Source organism: Notechis scutatus, chromosome Z, assembly GCF_049901735.1.
Source record: "Notechis scutatus isolate UNSWTSFEM ecotype Mainland chromosome Z, rNotScu1.2, whole genome shotgun sequence".
Taxonomy (NCBI): Eukaryota; Metazoa; Chordata; class Lepidosauria; order Squamata; family Elapidae; genus Notechis; species Notechis scutatus.
The window spans coordinates 103,405,011-103,423,868 of record NC_142025.1 but is presented as its reverse complement, the minus strand read 5'-3'; the positions used below and the strand labels follow the sequence as shown (position 1 = coordinate 103,423,868).

The 18,858-nt window shown below is 36.2% G+C and overlaps 1 protein-coding gene across 19 annotated transcripts in view; it reads right to left on the bottom strand.

Annotated features, from left to right (window-relative positions):
* The window catches only part of PPFIA3 (PPFI scaffold protein A3), a 62,691-nt gene that overhangs the window by 31,308 nt on the left and 12,525 nt on the right, over positions 1–18,858 (bottom strand). For all 19 annotated transcript variants that reach the window (XM_026669597.2, XM_026669600.2, XM_087948129.1 and 16 more), the window contains exons 3-7: positions 8,252–8,353; positions 6,625–6,789; positions 4,165–4,239; positions 2,007–2,087; positions 675–893 (exon numbers count right to left, since the gene is read on the bottom strand). In XM_026669597.2, the coding sequence (XP_026525382.1) occupies positions 675–893; positions 2,007–2,087; positions 4,165–4,239; positions 6,625–6,789; positions 8,252–8,353 (642 nt within the window). The remainder of the gene's footprint in view (positions 1–674; positions 894–2,006; positions 2,088–4,164; positions 4,240–6,624; positions 6,790–8,251; positions 8,354–18,858) is intronic.

Here is an 18,858-nt window from a genome sequence, read left to right as displayed (position 1 = left end):
AATATATCTCTGAATTTTAAAGATTTTTTCCAAGGCATTGAGGAATCTCTGAAATAATGGCCCAATAGTCATACTTCTATGAGCTTTTGGATCTGAATTGGAGCTCATCTTCAGGGAATTTTTCTCCAGTACAAGTCTGAAAGCTTGGAAGATAAACCTCTGGTCCTGGTGGACCAACCCAAATTGGATCCTGCAACATTATCCTGGGACACATATATTCACCTTAATTCATGGGTTATCTTGTATTTTACGTATGGATGCCACTTAGCTTCATATATAGTTTTACATTATTGGCTATTATAGCACCAATCCCTTCTGAAAAACTCATGATTACTATATTGGCCTCCTCCTCCTCCATTATCACAACCCATTTTTGCTGTGGAAACCCGCCAGTTGAGTAAGATGTTTTTCTGAAAAACAGTCTCCGAATGATTCCCACCTTCTGAATTTCATAAGCTGAGACATTTGAGTATTTATTTATTGCAGACCTGTCTGTCCTAGTGTCCTGTTGATAGGTTTAGATTGTGATTCCCAAAAGTCTTACTTTTTGATCATGTTAACTGGGAAGATGCACTTTCAGCATACCCAGAAGAGGTCAGATTAAACACTTACTTGATCTAGATAAGAGATAATCTGTCATAAAGTACGTTGGAATACCAATTATTGCCTTTTACCTCCTTGAGATCTCTTTGTAGCTTGGCATTAATTTCTTCAGACTTAATAAGATCTCGTTGGGCTGTGGCTAACTCTTCCTCCAATTCTGCCATCTGCCGACAGAGCAGGGTAAGTCTTTCTTTCAACTGGGACAGTTCTCCTCTCTGGCGCTCCAAAACCTCTTCTAGCTCAGATTCCCGACCCACACGCCCCAAATCAAGAGCCCCAGATCCATTGGCCTAAAGGATAAAGAAAGTAAAGAGAGATTCGTGTATTATAAGTTAATCCTGCTTGATATGGACATTAGGTCTCCATCCTCCCATCCCTCTCCATGTTCACTGCATAAGTGAGGCCTATAAATTACTTACATTGATCGTGCTCTGTATGCAAAATAAATAAATAAAACTAAATAAAAATCCTAGCCTAAACCAGTGACATTTCTGGGGAGGCAGAGGGAATTGGAAAAAAAAAACCACCCATCTCTTTTATATGATTAGATTGGCAGAAACAACACTGCCACATTATCTACATACAGTCTGACTCGCATGTTAAACTCACGTTTTATAATCTCCTTTTGACTTTCCCACACGAAGCACACTAAAAACCAAGATGCCTTAAAGCTAAGGGTAATCCCCAAGGTCTTTTTACAATTCCTAATGATTCACTATTAGTGAAACACAGAGGTGATATTCAGCAGGTTCTGACCAGTTCTGGAGAACTGGCAAATGCCACCTCTGACTGTTTATGCCCCATCTATTCTCTGCCTCCCATTGAGACCCAGCTGATCGGTTGGGTCTTCTTTTGTTGCCCTGCACAGGAGAACGGAGCTGGAAAGCATGTTAGTGAGGTGGGGAGGGAATGGGGATTTTGCAGTATCCTTCCCCTGCCACATCCACCAAACTATGCCCACCAAGCCAAGCCACGCCCACAGAACCGGTAGTAAAAATTTTTTAATCCCACCACTGGTGAAACATGACGTTAGGAGGAAGCAAGGCAGCATAAAGAACAAGAAGGAACTTAAATAGAAAAATGTCTGGAGCAATTAGGGACATTAAAAAAAACAAAATACCCCAGAATTGCTATATAAGAAGCTTTCATAACTCAATAAAAATTAAAAAATGTCCTCATAGAAGGGCACAATGAACATGTATGCTTGATCTAACCAACTTTTTAAAGTAAACTCTCTATACATTTACAGAATAACAGAGTTGGATGGGATCTTTTTGATCTCCAGTTCCTCTGCTCAGGCAGGAAGCCCTAAATCATTTCAGCAGGAAGCCCTATGTCATTTCACCTTTCCTTCTACTATCCTCATCTGCTTCCCCTCAAATCTGCCTTCCAGAGCCACTTACACATAACTGGGCATCTCCTTCTTTGCTGGCATCATCTAGGCCAGATCGGCATCGGGCAAGCTGCTCTCGAAGGGAAAGAGACTGCAGATTGGAAAGAGGTAACAACATTTTAAAAAATAAAATATGTAGAATTACTATTAATTTTAATGAGTAAAAAATAGGTAGCAACCAGGACAGCCTTTTCAGCAGCAGTGAAGATTCTTTTAGTATGGAGAATATACTGTCAACATTACATACCGATTACCATGTTCCAGCATAAAATATTATCTCCACACTGTTTCACTACCATGAATTTTCATCCAGATTCTCTGACTGCATTCATTTATAGGACCATGTCAAGAGTTTATGTAATCATGATTTGTTCAACAAGTCAATGTCGTCAGTTCTGGCACCCATGGTATAACTATCAGGCTTTGTAATAGTACCATAACCCAATACCCTATGAAATATTCCTGAAAGTTGCAGTATTACTACTTTAAAACAATTCACAGAGATGTTATACAAGAATATCAAATTCAATATGTAGTAGAAATCAAAAGCCCCTAAGAGATCAAGCAGGATCAGTGAAGTTGCATTCCTTCTGTTTTTTTTCTGTAAAGGATTATCTACCTATCTCAAAACTGAAGAACTGAACTGAAAAAGGCCAAGACAATTGGTGTCTTCCAAAAATATCTGCAGCTGCACAAATTCCAATCTCTCAAGCATCTTGCTCAAAAAGGCTATTTGTGACTGAACAGTTGTTTCCTAAAATATGAGTATCCAAAGAAGGTTTCTTCTGGAAAGGGCAAATGATTGCTTCCAACAATCCCACTCTATCACACAAAGATGCATTCACTCATCCCTTCAGTTCTTCCAAATAAGCCAAGATAAGCAATGATCAAGAACTCATATAGAAGACTAAACAATGATACATCTTATCCTTGTTCCCAATTCCCAAATTCCATGTGAATATTATATTTTCAAGGAAAGACCATGCAACAGAAATTTGACCATATTCAGCAGATGATGATGTGGCCATGATAAAGTCAAAATGCTAATATCAGGCTGCTTCTCTCTCAAGAAGAGATAAAACCTAAATCACAGGAATATCTCCTTTTTTATCTTAAGTCTAATAACAGTTTGAGATAGACTCAGATAGAAATTGTCACTCAGCTCATGAAACTTTGAGCTAACTTTGTGTAAAGTACTTTAGGATGATTGCTAAAATCCCCCAAGATACTGCCATAGAGTTTTCCAACTTTATATTTGAGACTACTTCAAATGAAGCTGTAGCACAGAGAGATGGTGGCTTACCAACAGCACCCTTAGCCTGTCTCCTTAACCAAGTGTTGGGTAAAAGGTCTTAGAATCTTTCCCAAGTTGGGGAGTCTTTCTGGGAAGCAAGATAGCAATCTCCTGGCCTATAGCACCTTCCCTGCTCTGAGCACTCACAATCTGGATAGATGCTGCACTGAGAATTCAAAGAATCACAGCTGAATCAGCTCTACAACTCTTTTTCTGCTACCCAGATTTCAGCAAAATATATAAGGTTAGCTTCTGAGTAGATTTCAGTAAGATTCTAAGCTAAACCCAAACTACATTATAGCTTAGTGCAAGAAATGAACTGCCCTGTAAGGTCCATAGACTGTATTTCACAATAACTACTTGAATTATGGCTTTTAGGGATGAGATAGGCCACTGAACTGAATTTTTGAGATAATGCAGATCTGGAGCTGTAAGTATAAAAGCAATGATCCTGCTATCAGATACTGTATAGAATTTGACTGGAATAAACAAACATCTTTAACAACTGTTGATATTTTTTAAACAAAGCATCTCAGCCCCACAAGCGGACAAAGAAAAACAAGTTCAAGGAGTGGACACCTGGACCTGAGTATTAAATTTGGGCCCCCGGAAAAACTGCAAATATATTAAAAAATTTGTTTTCAAGTAATAAGCCTCGGGCAGCAGCCCAACTTGCATTTATGTGCTATCTTGCCTTCCACTATATTCACAACGAAATCTCCAAAGACACAATTCTCTTGTTAGTCTCAACCACCACTCATGTGAAATCATTGATATTCAAAGACTCACCAGATCACATTTGTATCACAAAGTATTTCTGGAGTACTTTTTAGGTAATAATATCCCTAAGATAGAAACAAGACCTCTTTCTTACCTCTTGATTAGACATTTCCAGCTCCTCCTCTAATACTGCAACACGCTCTAATGCCACTCGCAGCCGTTCTCGAACCTGCCATGAATCAGATATAGTTACAATTAGTGAAGTAATAAAGAAATAGCTGGACTTCCAGATGAGAAAATGGTGAACTAGATGTGTCTCTGAAACACCAGCGATCCCACTGTGGTGACAACTTATGAACTGGCTCAATCCAACAGAACCTCTCCGAACAAGGACAAGAAATCACCCTCTTGAGTTCCACATAACTGCTTTCACAAGATTACAGGCAGCATTCATCCCACAAGTCTGAGCATTGAGAGACAAGGAAAGCCATTAAACTCTGCTGCAGCCTTTTTAAGGATACTGGGTTTGTCTAATCCCACTTTTGGCTTTACAATGATTTCATAGTTAAAAGAGGTCTTCCAAACTACAAGCTTGAAAAGCTGTATGATGAGTATAACCTGACCTAATTATACTCCATTCCTAAAAAAAGAACTAATGAACAGTTTAAACAGTTTAGAATATAACAAATAAATGCAAAAAGCTAACTAAAAATGTAGTTTAAGAAAGTTTTAGCTATAGCACTTAGATTTATAAACCGTTTCACAGTACTTTACAGCCCTCTCTAAGTGGTTTACAGAGTCAGCATATTGCCCCCAACAATCTGGGGCCTCAATTTACTGACCTCAGAAAGATGGAAGGCTGAGTCAACCTTGAGCCTGGTGAGATATGAACTGCTAAATTGTAGGTAGCCAGCAGTCAATAGAGGTAGCATGCAGTACTCCATTCTAACCACTGCACCACCATGGCTCAGTTTAAGTGAATTAAGGGACTACATAAAATTGATATCCAGGTAGTCCTCAACTTATGATCATAATTGAGCCCAAAATTTCTGTTGCTATGTTGTTAAGTGAATTTACTTCATTTTACGACTTTTTTTTGCCACGGTTGTTGCATGAATCAGTGCAGTTGTTAAATTAGTAACATGATTGTTAAATGAATCTGGCTTCCCAATTGACTTTGTCAGAAGTTCACAAAGGGTGATCACATGACTCCAGGACACTGAAACTATCATAAATATGAGTTAGTTACCAAGTGTCCAAATTTTGATCATATGACCAAGAGAATGCTGCAATGGTTGTAAGCGTGAAAAATGGTCATTACTTTTTTCAGTGATATTGTAACTCTGAATACTCACTAAATGAATTATTGTAAGTCAAGAACTACCTGTATTAGGACTTAGCAAAAATCTAAGTTTTTTCAAAAATTGATGTGAAAACATGAGTTGTTTATTAGCAAAGGAATCATTGGCTGAAAGTTGAAAGTAGGATCAAAGAAGCATGAGGCTTTATCAATACAGAAATGGGCACTCGTGGGGACTAAAATTCCAGGCAGGATGAAGAAAAAGTGAAATTTACAAAATGACAAAGGTATGACACTTGAGACATTTCATGATTTTTGACGAACTGCAAAAAAACCTAAACTGACAGCAATATTTTCTGCATTTGTATATGCAATTTTTGAAGAAGGTTCTAAACTATGTGGAAGAATTTATAGACAGATGGGATGAAGATGTGAAATAAATTCCATCTGATGCAGAAATATTGGAAATTTTTAAAAAAGGAATATAAAACAGATGATAATCAGAGTGGAATTAAAAATTATAAAGCAAAATTTGAAAAATGACCTGGGCAAGGACATTGCTGGATATTAAAAAAGGGTTTCTAAAGCCTTGAAGAGGAAGAAAACCTTGAATGGAGATTTAATCCCACAATAGCAACCTGATAATTGATAGAACAGAATATAAAGTTGATTTGATCAGGGTTAAAATGAGAAATATTTCTATAAAACTCTGGAAAACCTTGGTGGACTTTTATCAACATTTGAATAGAAACTATAATGAATTTTGGATTTGTGAATGGGTAAGGTGGGATTTGGGAAGAAGTGATTTATGTATGTAACCTCATAGAAGGTGGAGAAATATTAATTTGCTTGTACTTATTGCAAAGAAGACTGGGAATCACTTATTTCCATTTTTTTTCTGTCTCTTTTCTTTCCTCTCCTGTTTTTTTCCTTCTCTTTCTTTCACCTTTTGAATTTACGTTTCTTTCTACTCCTTTCTTTCTGATTTCAGTTGATACTACCCTTCAGTACTGTAAAACTTTTTAACAAGCATTTTTTTAAAAGAAAGGAATAGTTATGCCTTGTGTCCTATACTTGATTGTCTCTGCCTTGTGCCTTGTGCGTCTGCCTGATTCTTCAGCCAATTCAGTTTTGCATCTTGAGAACAATTCAAAATAATTCACCCGGTATGTGCTGCTTCACATAGTGAGGGCTTTACATGAATTTTAGCCAGCAACACTCTGGCTGCTGATGAAGGAAATGTTCAGGACAGGTAAAGCTCCCTGTCTCCAAAAGCCAAGCACTCTTGGTTTCTCCAGTTAATATTTTTTTCACCTTCTCATCCAGAGCTTTGTGATGTTCAAAGAGTGACTTGAGAGCCTTCAGCACCTCCACCTCACTGGAGACTCCAGCTGGGGACTGAGCCTGACGCTTCACTACTGTCATGCGAAGGGAACGCTCATGTCGTGATACTAGGCATTCCAGATGTTCTAGCAGCAGCTAAGAAGAAGCAGACAGATGAAGAAGATGAAAGATTGAGAAAGATACAATTTTGTCACAGTGCATTCAGACTCCGAGTCAGAGGAGGGAACCCACAACAAGCAGTCAGCTCCAGAAGTGCTGAGTGAGAGAAGCAGCAAGCTCCACTTCCACCAGCCAGATCACTGTTTGAGAAGGCAAAGGAGGTAGGCAAATCTCAGCAGACAAACTGCTATTGTACTCTGATGATGAGGGTATAGAATTACTGCCCCTACCCAAAGAAGACCTTGGCAAGCTGCAAAGAGAGAAGAGCAAAGGTATGTTGCAAAATTGCTTGCACAGTTTTAACTCCACTCAGATTGCTTCTACTAAGGACAAGATTCCCCCTGACAACTACCACCCATTAATTCCCACATAGTGCACCTTGACTTGTGAACCTCCCAATCCTGTCACTGAACCTGGCTGGCTGACAAATCTGCTACGAGCTCTGACCCTCAGATTCCACTTATTTTCTCCTACGTGCCACATTCATATGGATCTCTTGAAAGCTTTTAATTTGGAACTCTTGCTAAACTTTGGGGAGAATTTGTCTCTATAGTGCAAGCACATATGTTTGCAAGCCTCATTTAGTAAAGAACAAAACTACCCCTTCGTGTATTTGTGCCCTGGGATAGGACAGTAACTGGAAAGATAGCAAATGCCAAAATCATCAGAGTTGTAGGACTCTGCACAAAGGTTCATTTGTTTTGCAGAAATCATCTCTTCTCTCTTCTCAAACATCCATTTCTATAAAGTAGATAAATCAGGGCCAAGATGGTGGCATTTTCAAACAGCAAGGACAGAAAGGCAGTTTTGCTTTCAGATACTGAGGCAAGCTCCACTGGAAAAAAAACCCCAGCTTTTAGAAGCAGAAGGAGCTAAGTTCTACTCTGATGGGAGACTAGGAACGGGGAGCAAACAAGAAGACAATTTCTTAATGAAGATTTAAAAAAGAACAGACAAATTTAATGAACAACTAAAAGGTAAAATAAATAACAGACATTAATAATTACAAAATTTCCTTTTGCCTGTACATACATCTGCATCAAAATTATTTTTGTGTAGTATTTTACCAGTGCACATACATAGTTATATATAATGAAAAAATATGATGAGAAAGGAAAATTGACTGTGTACAAGGCTTTAGTTATTTAGTTATTTAGAGTGGTGTTTAAGATCATATACTGTATGTTTGTATCAATAACACAGTACACCAACATAATTTTATAAAATACATGGAATATGTCAACAAACCATTTTGAGGAAAAGTGTTTCATATTAATAAATATATTAGCTGAAAGTATAGTAGACTGCTGAAAGTAGTAGACTGAATTTGGGGGAAGCTATCATTTAATATTACCAATTAATATACTAGAATCTGGAATATTCTAGCATTCAAAATAAAACTGGAAAAACAGCATTTTCTATTCCTTGAAGATATTACCCGTGTGTTGTTCCGTTCTGCCTTTAGTTCTGAGATCTCTTCCTCACGCTCTGACAGTTGTTCCCTACATAAATTCAACTCCTTAGTAAGTGCTGCAAATTCCTAGTAGAAAAAACAGATAATTGTGGTAAAGAGAAGCATTGAAGGGGAGACAGAGACTCTCATTTCATGCCTTGATTGTATGTGTTATAATATATTGATCTCCTTGAATAAATCCCTGGAACACTAAGAAAATATCTTATTTTTATTTTTCTGGCATGTTCTATAATACAATTTGCTGGCAGCTTTTGGAAGTCTCTTGAGAGTCATACTCTGGGAATGCATGCAGCTCTGGAAGCTCAGGTTGAGCAACTTGGCCTTGATTATAAACTTGCAATTTAGATTAGGACATGCAAATAGGACCAATGAGTAAGTCAAAGATTTGAAATGAGTACAAAGAATAAAAAAGCAAAATGTTCCAATATGCAAAACTACATAACAATGGAGAAAAGTCTAAACAAAGATGCATAGGAATCTAATTATCACATTCACAGATAGTACTCAATTTACAACCAGAATTGGGACCTGAATTTCAATTGCTAAATAAGGCATTGTTAAGTGAATTGTGCCTGATTTCACAACTTTTTTTTTTGCTTGCCATGATTGTTCGATGAATCGCTGCAGTTAGTAAGTGAGTCATGTGGTTATTAAATGAATCTGGCTTCTTCCATTGACTTTGCTTGTCAGAAGTCCTCTGAGGTCAACAATTGTGATCATGTGATCCTCTGATGCTGCACGAATCAAAAATTCAGGTTGGTTGCCAAGTGCTTAAATTTTGATCACCTGATTATGAGGATGCTTTAACAATTGTAAGTATGAGGACCAGTTTGTAAGTCACTATTTTCAGTGATGTTCTGACTTCGAAGTTACTAAATGAATGATTGTAATTAAAGGATTACCTATTACTATTAGGATTACCAAGCAAAATGGGATGTACATCTAACATTAGATGCTTGAATAGAATGAAGAAAGGTGTTTGTTTTGTTTTGAAACCCTGGGCTCTATACAAAATGGTGCTTAGCAATATTCGGCATACCAACAGTTGCGTTTTCTAACTGAATTTTTATTTGGGTCAGTACTTTCTTCAGCCACTAGATGGAAACAGACAGGCATATAGACCAAGTTTTCTAATTTATGGAAAGGTTCATGCTTTGATTAGAGAAGGTAGCCTATTACTTCTAAAGCAGTGAAGATCAACTCCAGTCTAGTACAGTACATAGAAAAAGAAGGATGGATAACATTCTAAAAACTATTGGCAGGATTCACACACTTCAAGAAACAATCATTTCTTTTAAATAATATTTTGTTTACTGTATAAACCACAATGTATTGTCTCATACATGATGTTACAACAAAACTATGTTTTGCTAACTGCAGTAGCTGAATTCAAAAAATGCCCAACCTTTTTCATGGGTTTAAACTGTTTCAGTGACTGGGGGAACTAATAAATGCATATTATTATAGTTTAGGCTGGATTTGGCATTTATGTACACCTATCAAATCTTTCCCAAAGACTTGGGATAGGCAGATGTTGTTTAATAATGTTAATGGTATAATTGCAGGATGTAAGCTGTTCTAAGTAAAGTTGCCTTTTGTAATTGATTGATGAGGATTTTGTCAATGCCAATGGGATTCAAAGAATTCCAGTTTGGGGACTGGACTCAAGATGCCTATTACAGTTGCTGCTACCTTTGCTTTCTTTTACCATAGTTATTCTACTTCTATTTGTAACTCTTTGTATTTTGCCATCTTCTCCAGCTCTTTCTCTTCTATTTTACTGCCTCTAGGTACTGCCATGTCCACCAGACATTGTCTTTCTTATCAAAAATGGTTATGTGACGAATATTTGTTTGCTTGAATTTTACAGTCCTGGAGTACTTTAGCATCTTCATTTGTTTATTTTGTGGTTCCACTATTATTTTTATTTCATTTATTTTGCTCATCGTCTTCAAAATTAAAAAGTGTCTGGGTGAGGAAGCTCTAAATTGTAGTAGGTTGCAGATGATCTATGCCAAATTAAACAGATCTCTGCTATAAATATAAATATGATGTTTCTCCAAACTGAAGTATTCATGATCTTTTTTTTTCTTTCTTTCTTTCCCTCCCTCCCTCCCTCTCTCCCTTCCTTTTTGCCTGCTTGCCTACCTGCAGGTAGTCCTAAACTTACAATCATTCATTTATTGACCAAAGTTACAGCTACTTTTAAAAAAGCAACTCACAATCAGCTCTCATATTTACAATCGTCAAGGCATTCCTACAGTCACATGATCAAAATGTGGGTGTTTGGCAATCAGCATGTATTTACAACAGTTGCATCCCAGGGTCATGTGATCATCATTTGCGGATTTTCCCAGCCAACTTCCAAAAAGCAAAGTCATGGGGGAAGTTGGATTAGCTTAATGACCACATGATTCACTTAGCAACTACAATGATTCACTTAACAGCTGTGACAAGAAAGACTATAAAAACAGGCGCAACTCACTTAGCAACATTTTGTTGTTTAGCAACAGAAATTCTGGTCTCAGTTTTGGTCACAACTCAAAAGATTGCCTAAAACGGAGTCCTCTGGGGCTTTTGGCAGTAGCTTCAATCTTTGCACTAATGTGCAATGTTGTTCTTCATAAACTTCTCTTTTTAAGCAAAGTAAGTATTACTAACTCATGGTTGGTTAAAAAAAAAAAAATCAAGATAGCTCCTGCAATTGAGTGACTGAAGCCCTGCTCTTTTGATCATGGAGCTGCCACCTTGACTTTTTTTTAATCCTTCCTTACAGATCGTCACATACACTGCTGTTAATATCACAAAGTAATTCAACAACACTGATTCACTATACCAGCTAAATCTACTGAGTCTAAATCACTGGTTGTTCCTTTTGTTCGGCTATGAATTTATATTAATCTGTTTGATTTGAAGATAGCCAGAATTCACTTGTTATATAATTCAAATATCACTCTGATTTTCTTCCTTTCAAAACCCACATTTTTAAATTATGAAAGGAATGAAGAAAGAAAGTTCAAACAGTATATTTTCTAATTTGTTCCATACTGATTTATATATAATTCATATATCCAACAATTCTAGCTTTGCATCCCTTCTTATCATGGCTTGCCTGTTTACTCCTCACATGCTAATTGATTCTGCATTGTCTGTGACATTTTTATGTTTATTATGGCTGAGTTTCACTCATGTTATTACCAATCCATTTCTTCATTGAAAAGAGATTATTTTGCATTATTTTTTTATTTCCTTTCCCTCTTTAGTTTGACATGCATGATTTAGCATCACACAGAACCGTTCATGTGGAAGGATGCGAAGAGAGTGGTAAGAAACAAAGTGCAGTTAACCTGCTATTATTATTATTATTAAATTATTTCTTTTTATATAAATGATTGACATTATCAGGTTTACTGTTTTTATTGTTTGAGTCAATAGGGATATTGATGTCAATGTATATAGAGATATGTGTATTATATATATTAGAACCACTTTAAGCCAATTTAATATTGTTTAAATGCAATACAACATAAATTTAAATAATGAAATGCATTACATTTTCTCCAATTTTTTTATTACAACCTTATTGCAGATTTGACAATCCTTTCAACCATTTTAATACCTTCTGAAAATATATCAATTCAAAAGCTGATTAAAATAGTAAAACTATTTTATTTTAACTATATAAAAAATGAAACACTGCATTTGTACTGAAGGCAACAGCCAAAGAAAGAAATGTGTTGTTTTATTTTTTATGTGTAAAAAACTGCTATCCAAACAAGTCAAATCCAGTAAATGATGAGGACCACAGTGTAATGTGCTTTAAATTATGCTCTTGATAATTATTCTAATGTTTTAAATCTCAGAAATAGGAGTTTTAAATCCTACAGCCAGATTTTCTTCTTTACATTATTATTTTTTCTTAGCAAAACCTTCCAAAGTCTCTTCCATATCCGGAATGTTTGGATTTAATTTGGAGCGAGGAGTGTGGTGGTGAGGAGAAATTGAGGGGGGCACAGCCTGACATTCTCAAAATTCCAATCAAAGCCACTCATTTCCATCTTAGATGTTGGGGACCACATGTCAAAATGGCAGTTTTGTAGATTTTCAGGACACTTATGGCTAATAGTAAAATACATCACTATAACTATGTTATTATAATGTATGTGATAATAGTAGATAGTCAGATTTCATCCAGATGTTTTATATGCTAATCCTCACAATTCCTTTAACTGATTGAAAAGCTAAAGTACCATACCGACCAGCCTGTTCTTATACTACAATTTCAGGGAAAAAATGCATATATATTCTAAATTAATAATGATTTCATGTCTTCCCACATCACCTTTTCTTCTCAATTGCATAAGAAACAAAAAAGGAACACAAAACAGCAAAATATTGTTTCTTACCCCCAAAGGATACATATGGGAATGTATACTCACACAGGGTCTTAACAAAGTCTTGTTTTTTTAGGACTTTGTGAATGATTTCAACTTTAGTGTTATTAAAAATGGCAGCAGTCCTACGGCAGGAAATAGTGAATGGACAATTACAAAATGTCATGTTGTAGCGATAAATATCTGCTTACTTCTTAAAAATGTATTTTTGAAAAGAAATGTGAATAGTCACATTAAAATTGGGAAAACTCACATTTGCATCATATATATAAATATTAAATCTGCCAGATATTTAGAGAATCATTGTTTGAATAATAATTTGTGCCCAAATGATGAATTTGCATTTTCTAAACTCCCTGTCTTGAGAATAAAAAGTAGGAGCAACAGGACTTCAGAACTACTGCTAGCATGGCCTTAGCTGAATCCCGATTATCACATTTCTTTGCATTCAGAACTCTCCTCAAAAATGATATAGAACTAAAGGGGGCGGGGCAAAAGAGTGCAAAATGCAATAGATCAGAGTTATTGAGAATCAGGCAACATTCAAGTTTAATAAATTAAATTATCCAGAATATTTGTATTTCCACATTTAAAACCCTATTGGACCAATCCCATTTCATTTTCATACATTTTTATTTCTCAGTATTATGTTATTATCAACCCCAATGGTCAACCTCATGGGGTAAACCAGATAGGAATCACAACAGGCAAGATAATTCTACTTTATTGTAAAGCAAGAATGAAAGTATATATCTATCCTGCCATCTCCTTTACAGCCCCAAAAACCTTTCTGAGCCTCTTGCCCCACAACTATCCAGTTTCAGGCTGTGCTATCTCTTATCTGACCTTTTCCTTTTTAAGTCTTTCTTGATCCAGTTTCCCACATACCAAAATTTACAGGTAGTGCTCAACTTACAACCACAATTGGAACCAGAATTTTGTTGCTAAGCAATGTGATCATAAACTGCATAGTCACACGACAGCATTGCTTATCCTATGGCAAATTAGACATTCCCTGTTGCCCACGTAATCTCAAGACCAACAGGACATTAAGCAGAAAGAGACAGGAATCCCAAGTAAAAAAAAGTGGGAGGACATGGAAGCATGAGGGAGGCCTGGGCTGCGAAAACAGGGTGCCATGGTATAGTGGAAACCCAGGAAAGCTGGAGAAAGCTGGGGCTCGGGGCTTCTTGGCGTTCTTGGCTTTGGGGCTACAAGCTTTTTGCAACTCCAAAGTCACAGTGTACCACAAAGCCCCTTTGCACCATAAGGAAAGCCTAGAGTTGCAGCACAGCAGGGAGGCCTTTTGCACCATGTGAAGTCCAGCCTGGCCCAGCAGTGTGACACAAAAATCACTGAGTCTTGGGAAGCAAGCCTAGCCTGTCCCAGCAGCCTTTATTGTCATGCAGTCTGAAGCCCCTGCTGTCCTGCGCTCTGCTGCTCCAGCTCATTTTTGTCATTTTTGTGCTCCTGAGGCACACCTGCCACAGTCCTTCATGAGGCAACTGGTTGTCACATGAGGCTATCCTCCCCTGATCTCACAAGGAAACTGCCATACGTGATATTGGGAAAACAGCTTGTGTTGCAGGAGCAGGCCTGACATCTTTGGTCAGCAGCAAAAGCAAGAAGTTGAAAGCCAGGGTGAGGAGAATTGAAGTGCCTCTGTGGTCGTTAAGTGCAGGCAAGTTGCCAAGCACCTGAATTTTGATCACATAACTTCAGGAACTAGCTGTGAGTTCCTTCATTCAGTGCCATTGTAACTTCACTCCCTGAATAAGTGGTTGTTAAGTTGAGGACTACCTGTATGTCAAGAGATGGGAAGTCTTCAGACTTCCATAACTGTTAAATTCAAGATCTGTCATTCTTCATCTCCATTCGTATGTGGGTAGATATTGGTATTTATATTTGGAGGATATAAATCCATCATGAATTATAATAATCAGAGATATTTCACTTATAAACCAATTAAATATAGCCATTACATAATGCAGGGGGCCATAGATGGGGAACTACTTTCAGAAATGTGTCAGCATTGACTATTGGTTTGCTATTGGTTTCAAGTAGACTTACCAGACATTCAACAAAAGGGCCACATATCCTTTTTTTTTCCCCCTCGGGTCCTTTGTCCCATAGCCACAGCATTAAAATCAATTGTCCAGTTTTTTGAGTTTCTTTGAAGGTGAATTTCTTTTGAGAGGGATGCTGTTTTCACAGCAGTCATTCAATTTTTGTTTAATAGTATGACTCTGTAAATTGTCTGTTTGTTTCTATCGTACATCAATAGACTTGACAGCCTAGATTTACATTATTTATTTCCTGATTCCAGCAATTGGCTTCAATCCAGCCCTTTCAAATCTATGATCACTACAGTCTGTAGATCACATGACTTGCCATACATTTCTATGGTGAAATTTTAAAAGTGCATCATTGTCAAATCTATATTAATATAGAATCAATAATATAGAGTGATCTTGAAAATAAAGATTTGTTGGAAAATTGTGACTGAAAAAATAGTCTTTCTGATGCTGGAAAAAATAATATTCTAGATGTAGACCTACTATAAGTACATTTTTGCTGTATTTCATGGTAATGTTTGTTTCTAAAGAAAAATAATTACTGCTTTCTCCTTTTAATCTCACTCCCACCTTTAACCTCTTATCCAATTGTCTTGTCATTTCCTTTGCATGTTCAGATATCTAGCACCCTAGTTTCAGAGCATAACATCACAGTATTTTTATTTTGTGAAGCATTTTCTGAATTTTACTGCTTTGAAACTGCTGGCTGTTACATTTCCTTTGTTTCCTTCTAAAATCATTTCATGTATTAAGAGTTTTGTCTAATTGCTAGGAACTGCACTGTAGGCCCTTAATAGGAAAAGAAGATATCAAAAGAAAAGAAGATATGAAAAAGAAGGTATCAATACATGCACTATTTTAAAAAGAAAAAGACTGTTACATAGTTTATTTTCACAATCCAATATGTGCCCATTTGTGGCATTAGACAGGATACCCAAAGGGATATTTTCAAAAATTGAATATTCTTAAATTTACTGTAAAGTACAATATGAATATAATGTATAATATAATATAATAGAGTATAATGAGCCTAAGGAGAACAGTTTTGCAGTTTTAAAATACATCCTCTGGTAGAACAAAGAAATCACTGTAATTCAAACATTGTGGTTTTTTTTTAATCTTTCTTACCATTTATAATTGGAGCTCCCAAATAAACAAAAAACTTTTCACCTATAGCATTCTTTTCAATCTATTTTCCTCTGACACAAGGAAATTGTCATTAGCTACTTTTACAATGATTGGCAGTTTAATGTAGTGGTTAAGGCATTAGGTTAGAAACTGGGAGGCTGTTTGGGCACAAAATCTCTTAGGAATCCTTGGGCCAGTCACTCTCTCTCAGACTAGGAAGGAGGCAACAGCAAACCACTTTGGGGGGTTTGTTCAGAACAGGTCACAACTTAACAAAACAAAAATAAGATCCTTATAGTGGCTTTCCAAATCTAAATCATATAAATGTCTCAGATCTGCTGATCCTCATGTGTCAAGAGAACAGCCACAACTGCTTTCCTCTTTTGTTATTTAATAAGACCATTCTCTACCCTTCACAAAACCAGCAGAGGCACTGGAGTAAAAATCTTTACAATGTAGTGGAGGAAGAATGTTCATAGAGCATCACCCCACTTCTTCTAACCATATCTTATATCCAAATAATATATTTTCATTTTTTTTCTCCACTGAAATCAATGATAAAATAAACTGTAAGTGTGGGGATTTCCAATGTGCAGAAATAATTCTTGGGATTTACATTTCAACTGATTAACTTCTCTGCCTCAAATGAAAAATTTCTGGCCTCTAATTTCACCTCTGGTTTATCTGATTTTTCCAAATATTAAATCATATTTTGGATGGAGTTGCCTCTGAGTAATTGCCCAGAGCAATTCTATCTTCCTCCAAAGACTTCTGAGCCAATGCAGTAAATTGCCATCATTGCCTTCTCCTAGGAATGTGCAAAATACAGGGATCTAGGAAGGAAATGTTCAAGAATGTTCCCCAATATTCCATTTCTCCTCTCCTCTCCCCTCCATCACTAAGTCGCTTGTTTCTCCTCTTGAAGGCCATTATGATTCACTATCCAATGAGAAAGATAGGAAGTTCAGGCAAACATCACTGTCATTATTTTTATGACTATACTAATGGCACACTATTATTATTATACCGAATCTTCTATCAGTCACTCTACTAGAAGCCTTATCCAATAAAAAGTAGGATAAATATTTCAAATTAATAACTGAATAAATTACTTAATGCAAGCACAAATTATACTTTGCCAAAGCTATAAAAGAACTTCAAAAACTATGTACATTCAGGAGACTGCCTGGAACTAAAAGGAACTTATAGTGAAACCTTAACAAGATTCCTAAAAGATACATTCTAACTGAAACTTTGTAACAAAATAATAGAACCCCAGGAAGAGAAAGTGGAAAAAAGAAGCAAGAAGAAACAGTTTTGAATTATTTGGATTACTTGGCGATTTTTGGATATTTGGCTATTGGATTTAAATGACTAAAATCAATCGGGCGGTTGTTTAAAAGTGTTTAAAATGGCATCACTTTTAGCAGAACTGAAAATGGAACTTAAAAAAAAAGAAAGAAGATGCACAAGAAGGAAGAGGTTCTTTTGGCTTCGTATTTCAATTTTTAGAAATGGAGATCTGGAACTATGAGAAACAACAAGAAACGCTTGTAGAACAAGAAGGTCAGGACAAAGAAGAAGCCATCTTTAATGATCAAGTAACTTTATGTGAGGGAAAAAAAGGAAAGGAGGGGAAAGAGAGTGAAAAGTTTAAGATTTGAAAAAACAACCCAAAAAAAGAATAGTTTGAAAAATAATTACAATATTAGGAAGCAACAGAAGAGAGGATTACAGAAAAGAGAATTAGAAGTAGAGAGACAAAGGGGCAAAAAGGGGAGGGAGAAGAAGAGGGGGAAGAAGGAAAGGAAAAGAAGTTATAAAAGACAGAAACAAGATATAGAGAAACAGGGAAAATATATAAGGATTGAAAGTATAAGCCTATTTAGAGATAATTGGTGAAAATTTAATTGAAAAGGGGATTCTGCAAAGGTACATAAGATAGTATTGTTAATTTAGAAATAGAAATCATTTTAGAAAATATGAAACAATGTATGATTAAAATGATGGATAAATACTTACGGTAATGCAGTGGAATGTTTGTTAATAAATAAATGAAATAAAGAGAATGAGAGAATGAAATTAGGAAAGGATGGGAACATTTTAATTATTATTAATGATTTATAAAAATATAAGTGAAGAGAAATATGGAAAAAAAGAATTAATTATGGAAAGTTTATAAGTGTTCCTAAGGAAGTATGATATTCAATTGAAAAGAATTGTTAAAGATGTTAAGATTCTAACTAATATTAATGATAGAATTGAATTGGAATGGAATAAGTGTTTTATTTACTATTGTTTTATATGTATGTATGTATGTATGTATGTATGTATGTATGTATGTTATTCAGCTTTGTTCGGATATTTTCCCACATCATTATAGTTGTGCTTTTAAAGTTGTAGCAATGTTTCGGCAGAATCTCATCTGCCATCATCATTTACTATTGTTATGTATGTATGTATGTATGTATGTATGTATGTATGTATGTATGTATGTATGTATGGTATTCAGCTTTGTTCGGGTATTTTCCCACATCATTATAGTTGTGCTTTTAAAGTTGTAGCAATGTTTCGGCAGAATCTCATCTGCCGTCATCAGGCTTCTGTATTTGGTTCGTCTGTGAGTCAGACTTTCACAGCCGTTTCTGTTTTAAATTTGGTGCTGGCCTATGTTGTGCCAGAATGGTTTTTTCTTCATCCTGATTGGTTGGGAGTCTTGGTCTGTGTTTATTGGTCTTAGAGTTTGCTGTGTTCTGCTTGATTGGTGTTTCTAGTATCTTCTGTCTGTTTTGTAGCTTTTTTTGTCTTGATTGGCTGGCAACATTGTGTTTCCTGTATTGGAGGCTTTTAGTGCGGCTTGGCTCCGAGTAAACGGACGGCTATCATTTATTAGGAAGCTAGGTTTCATCTGGGTGCCTGGTTGGGGTGTGTTTGAGCTGGAGGTATCAGGGGGGATCTGTTTGTGCCCAGGTGT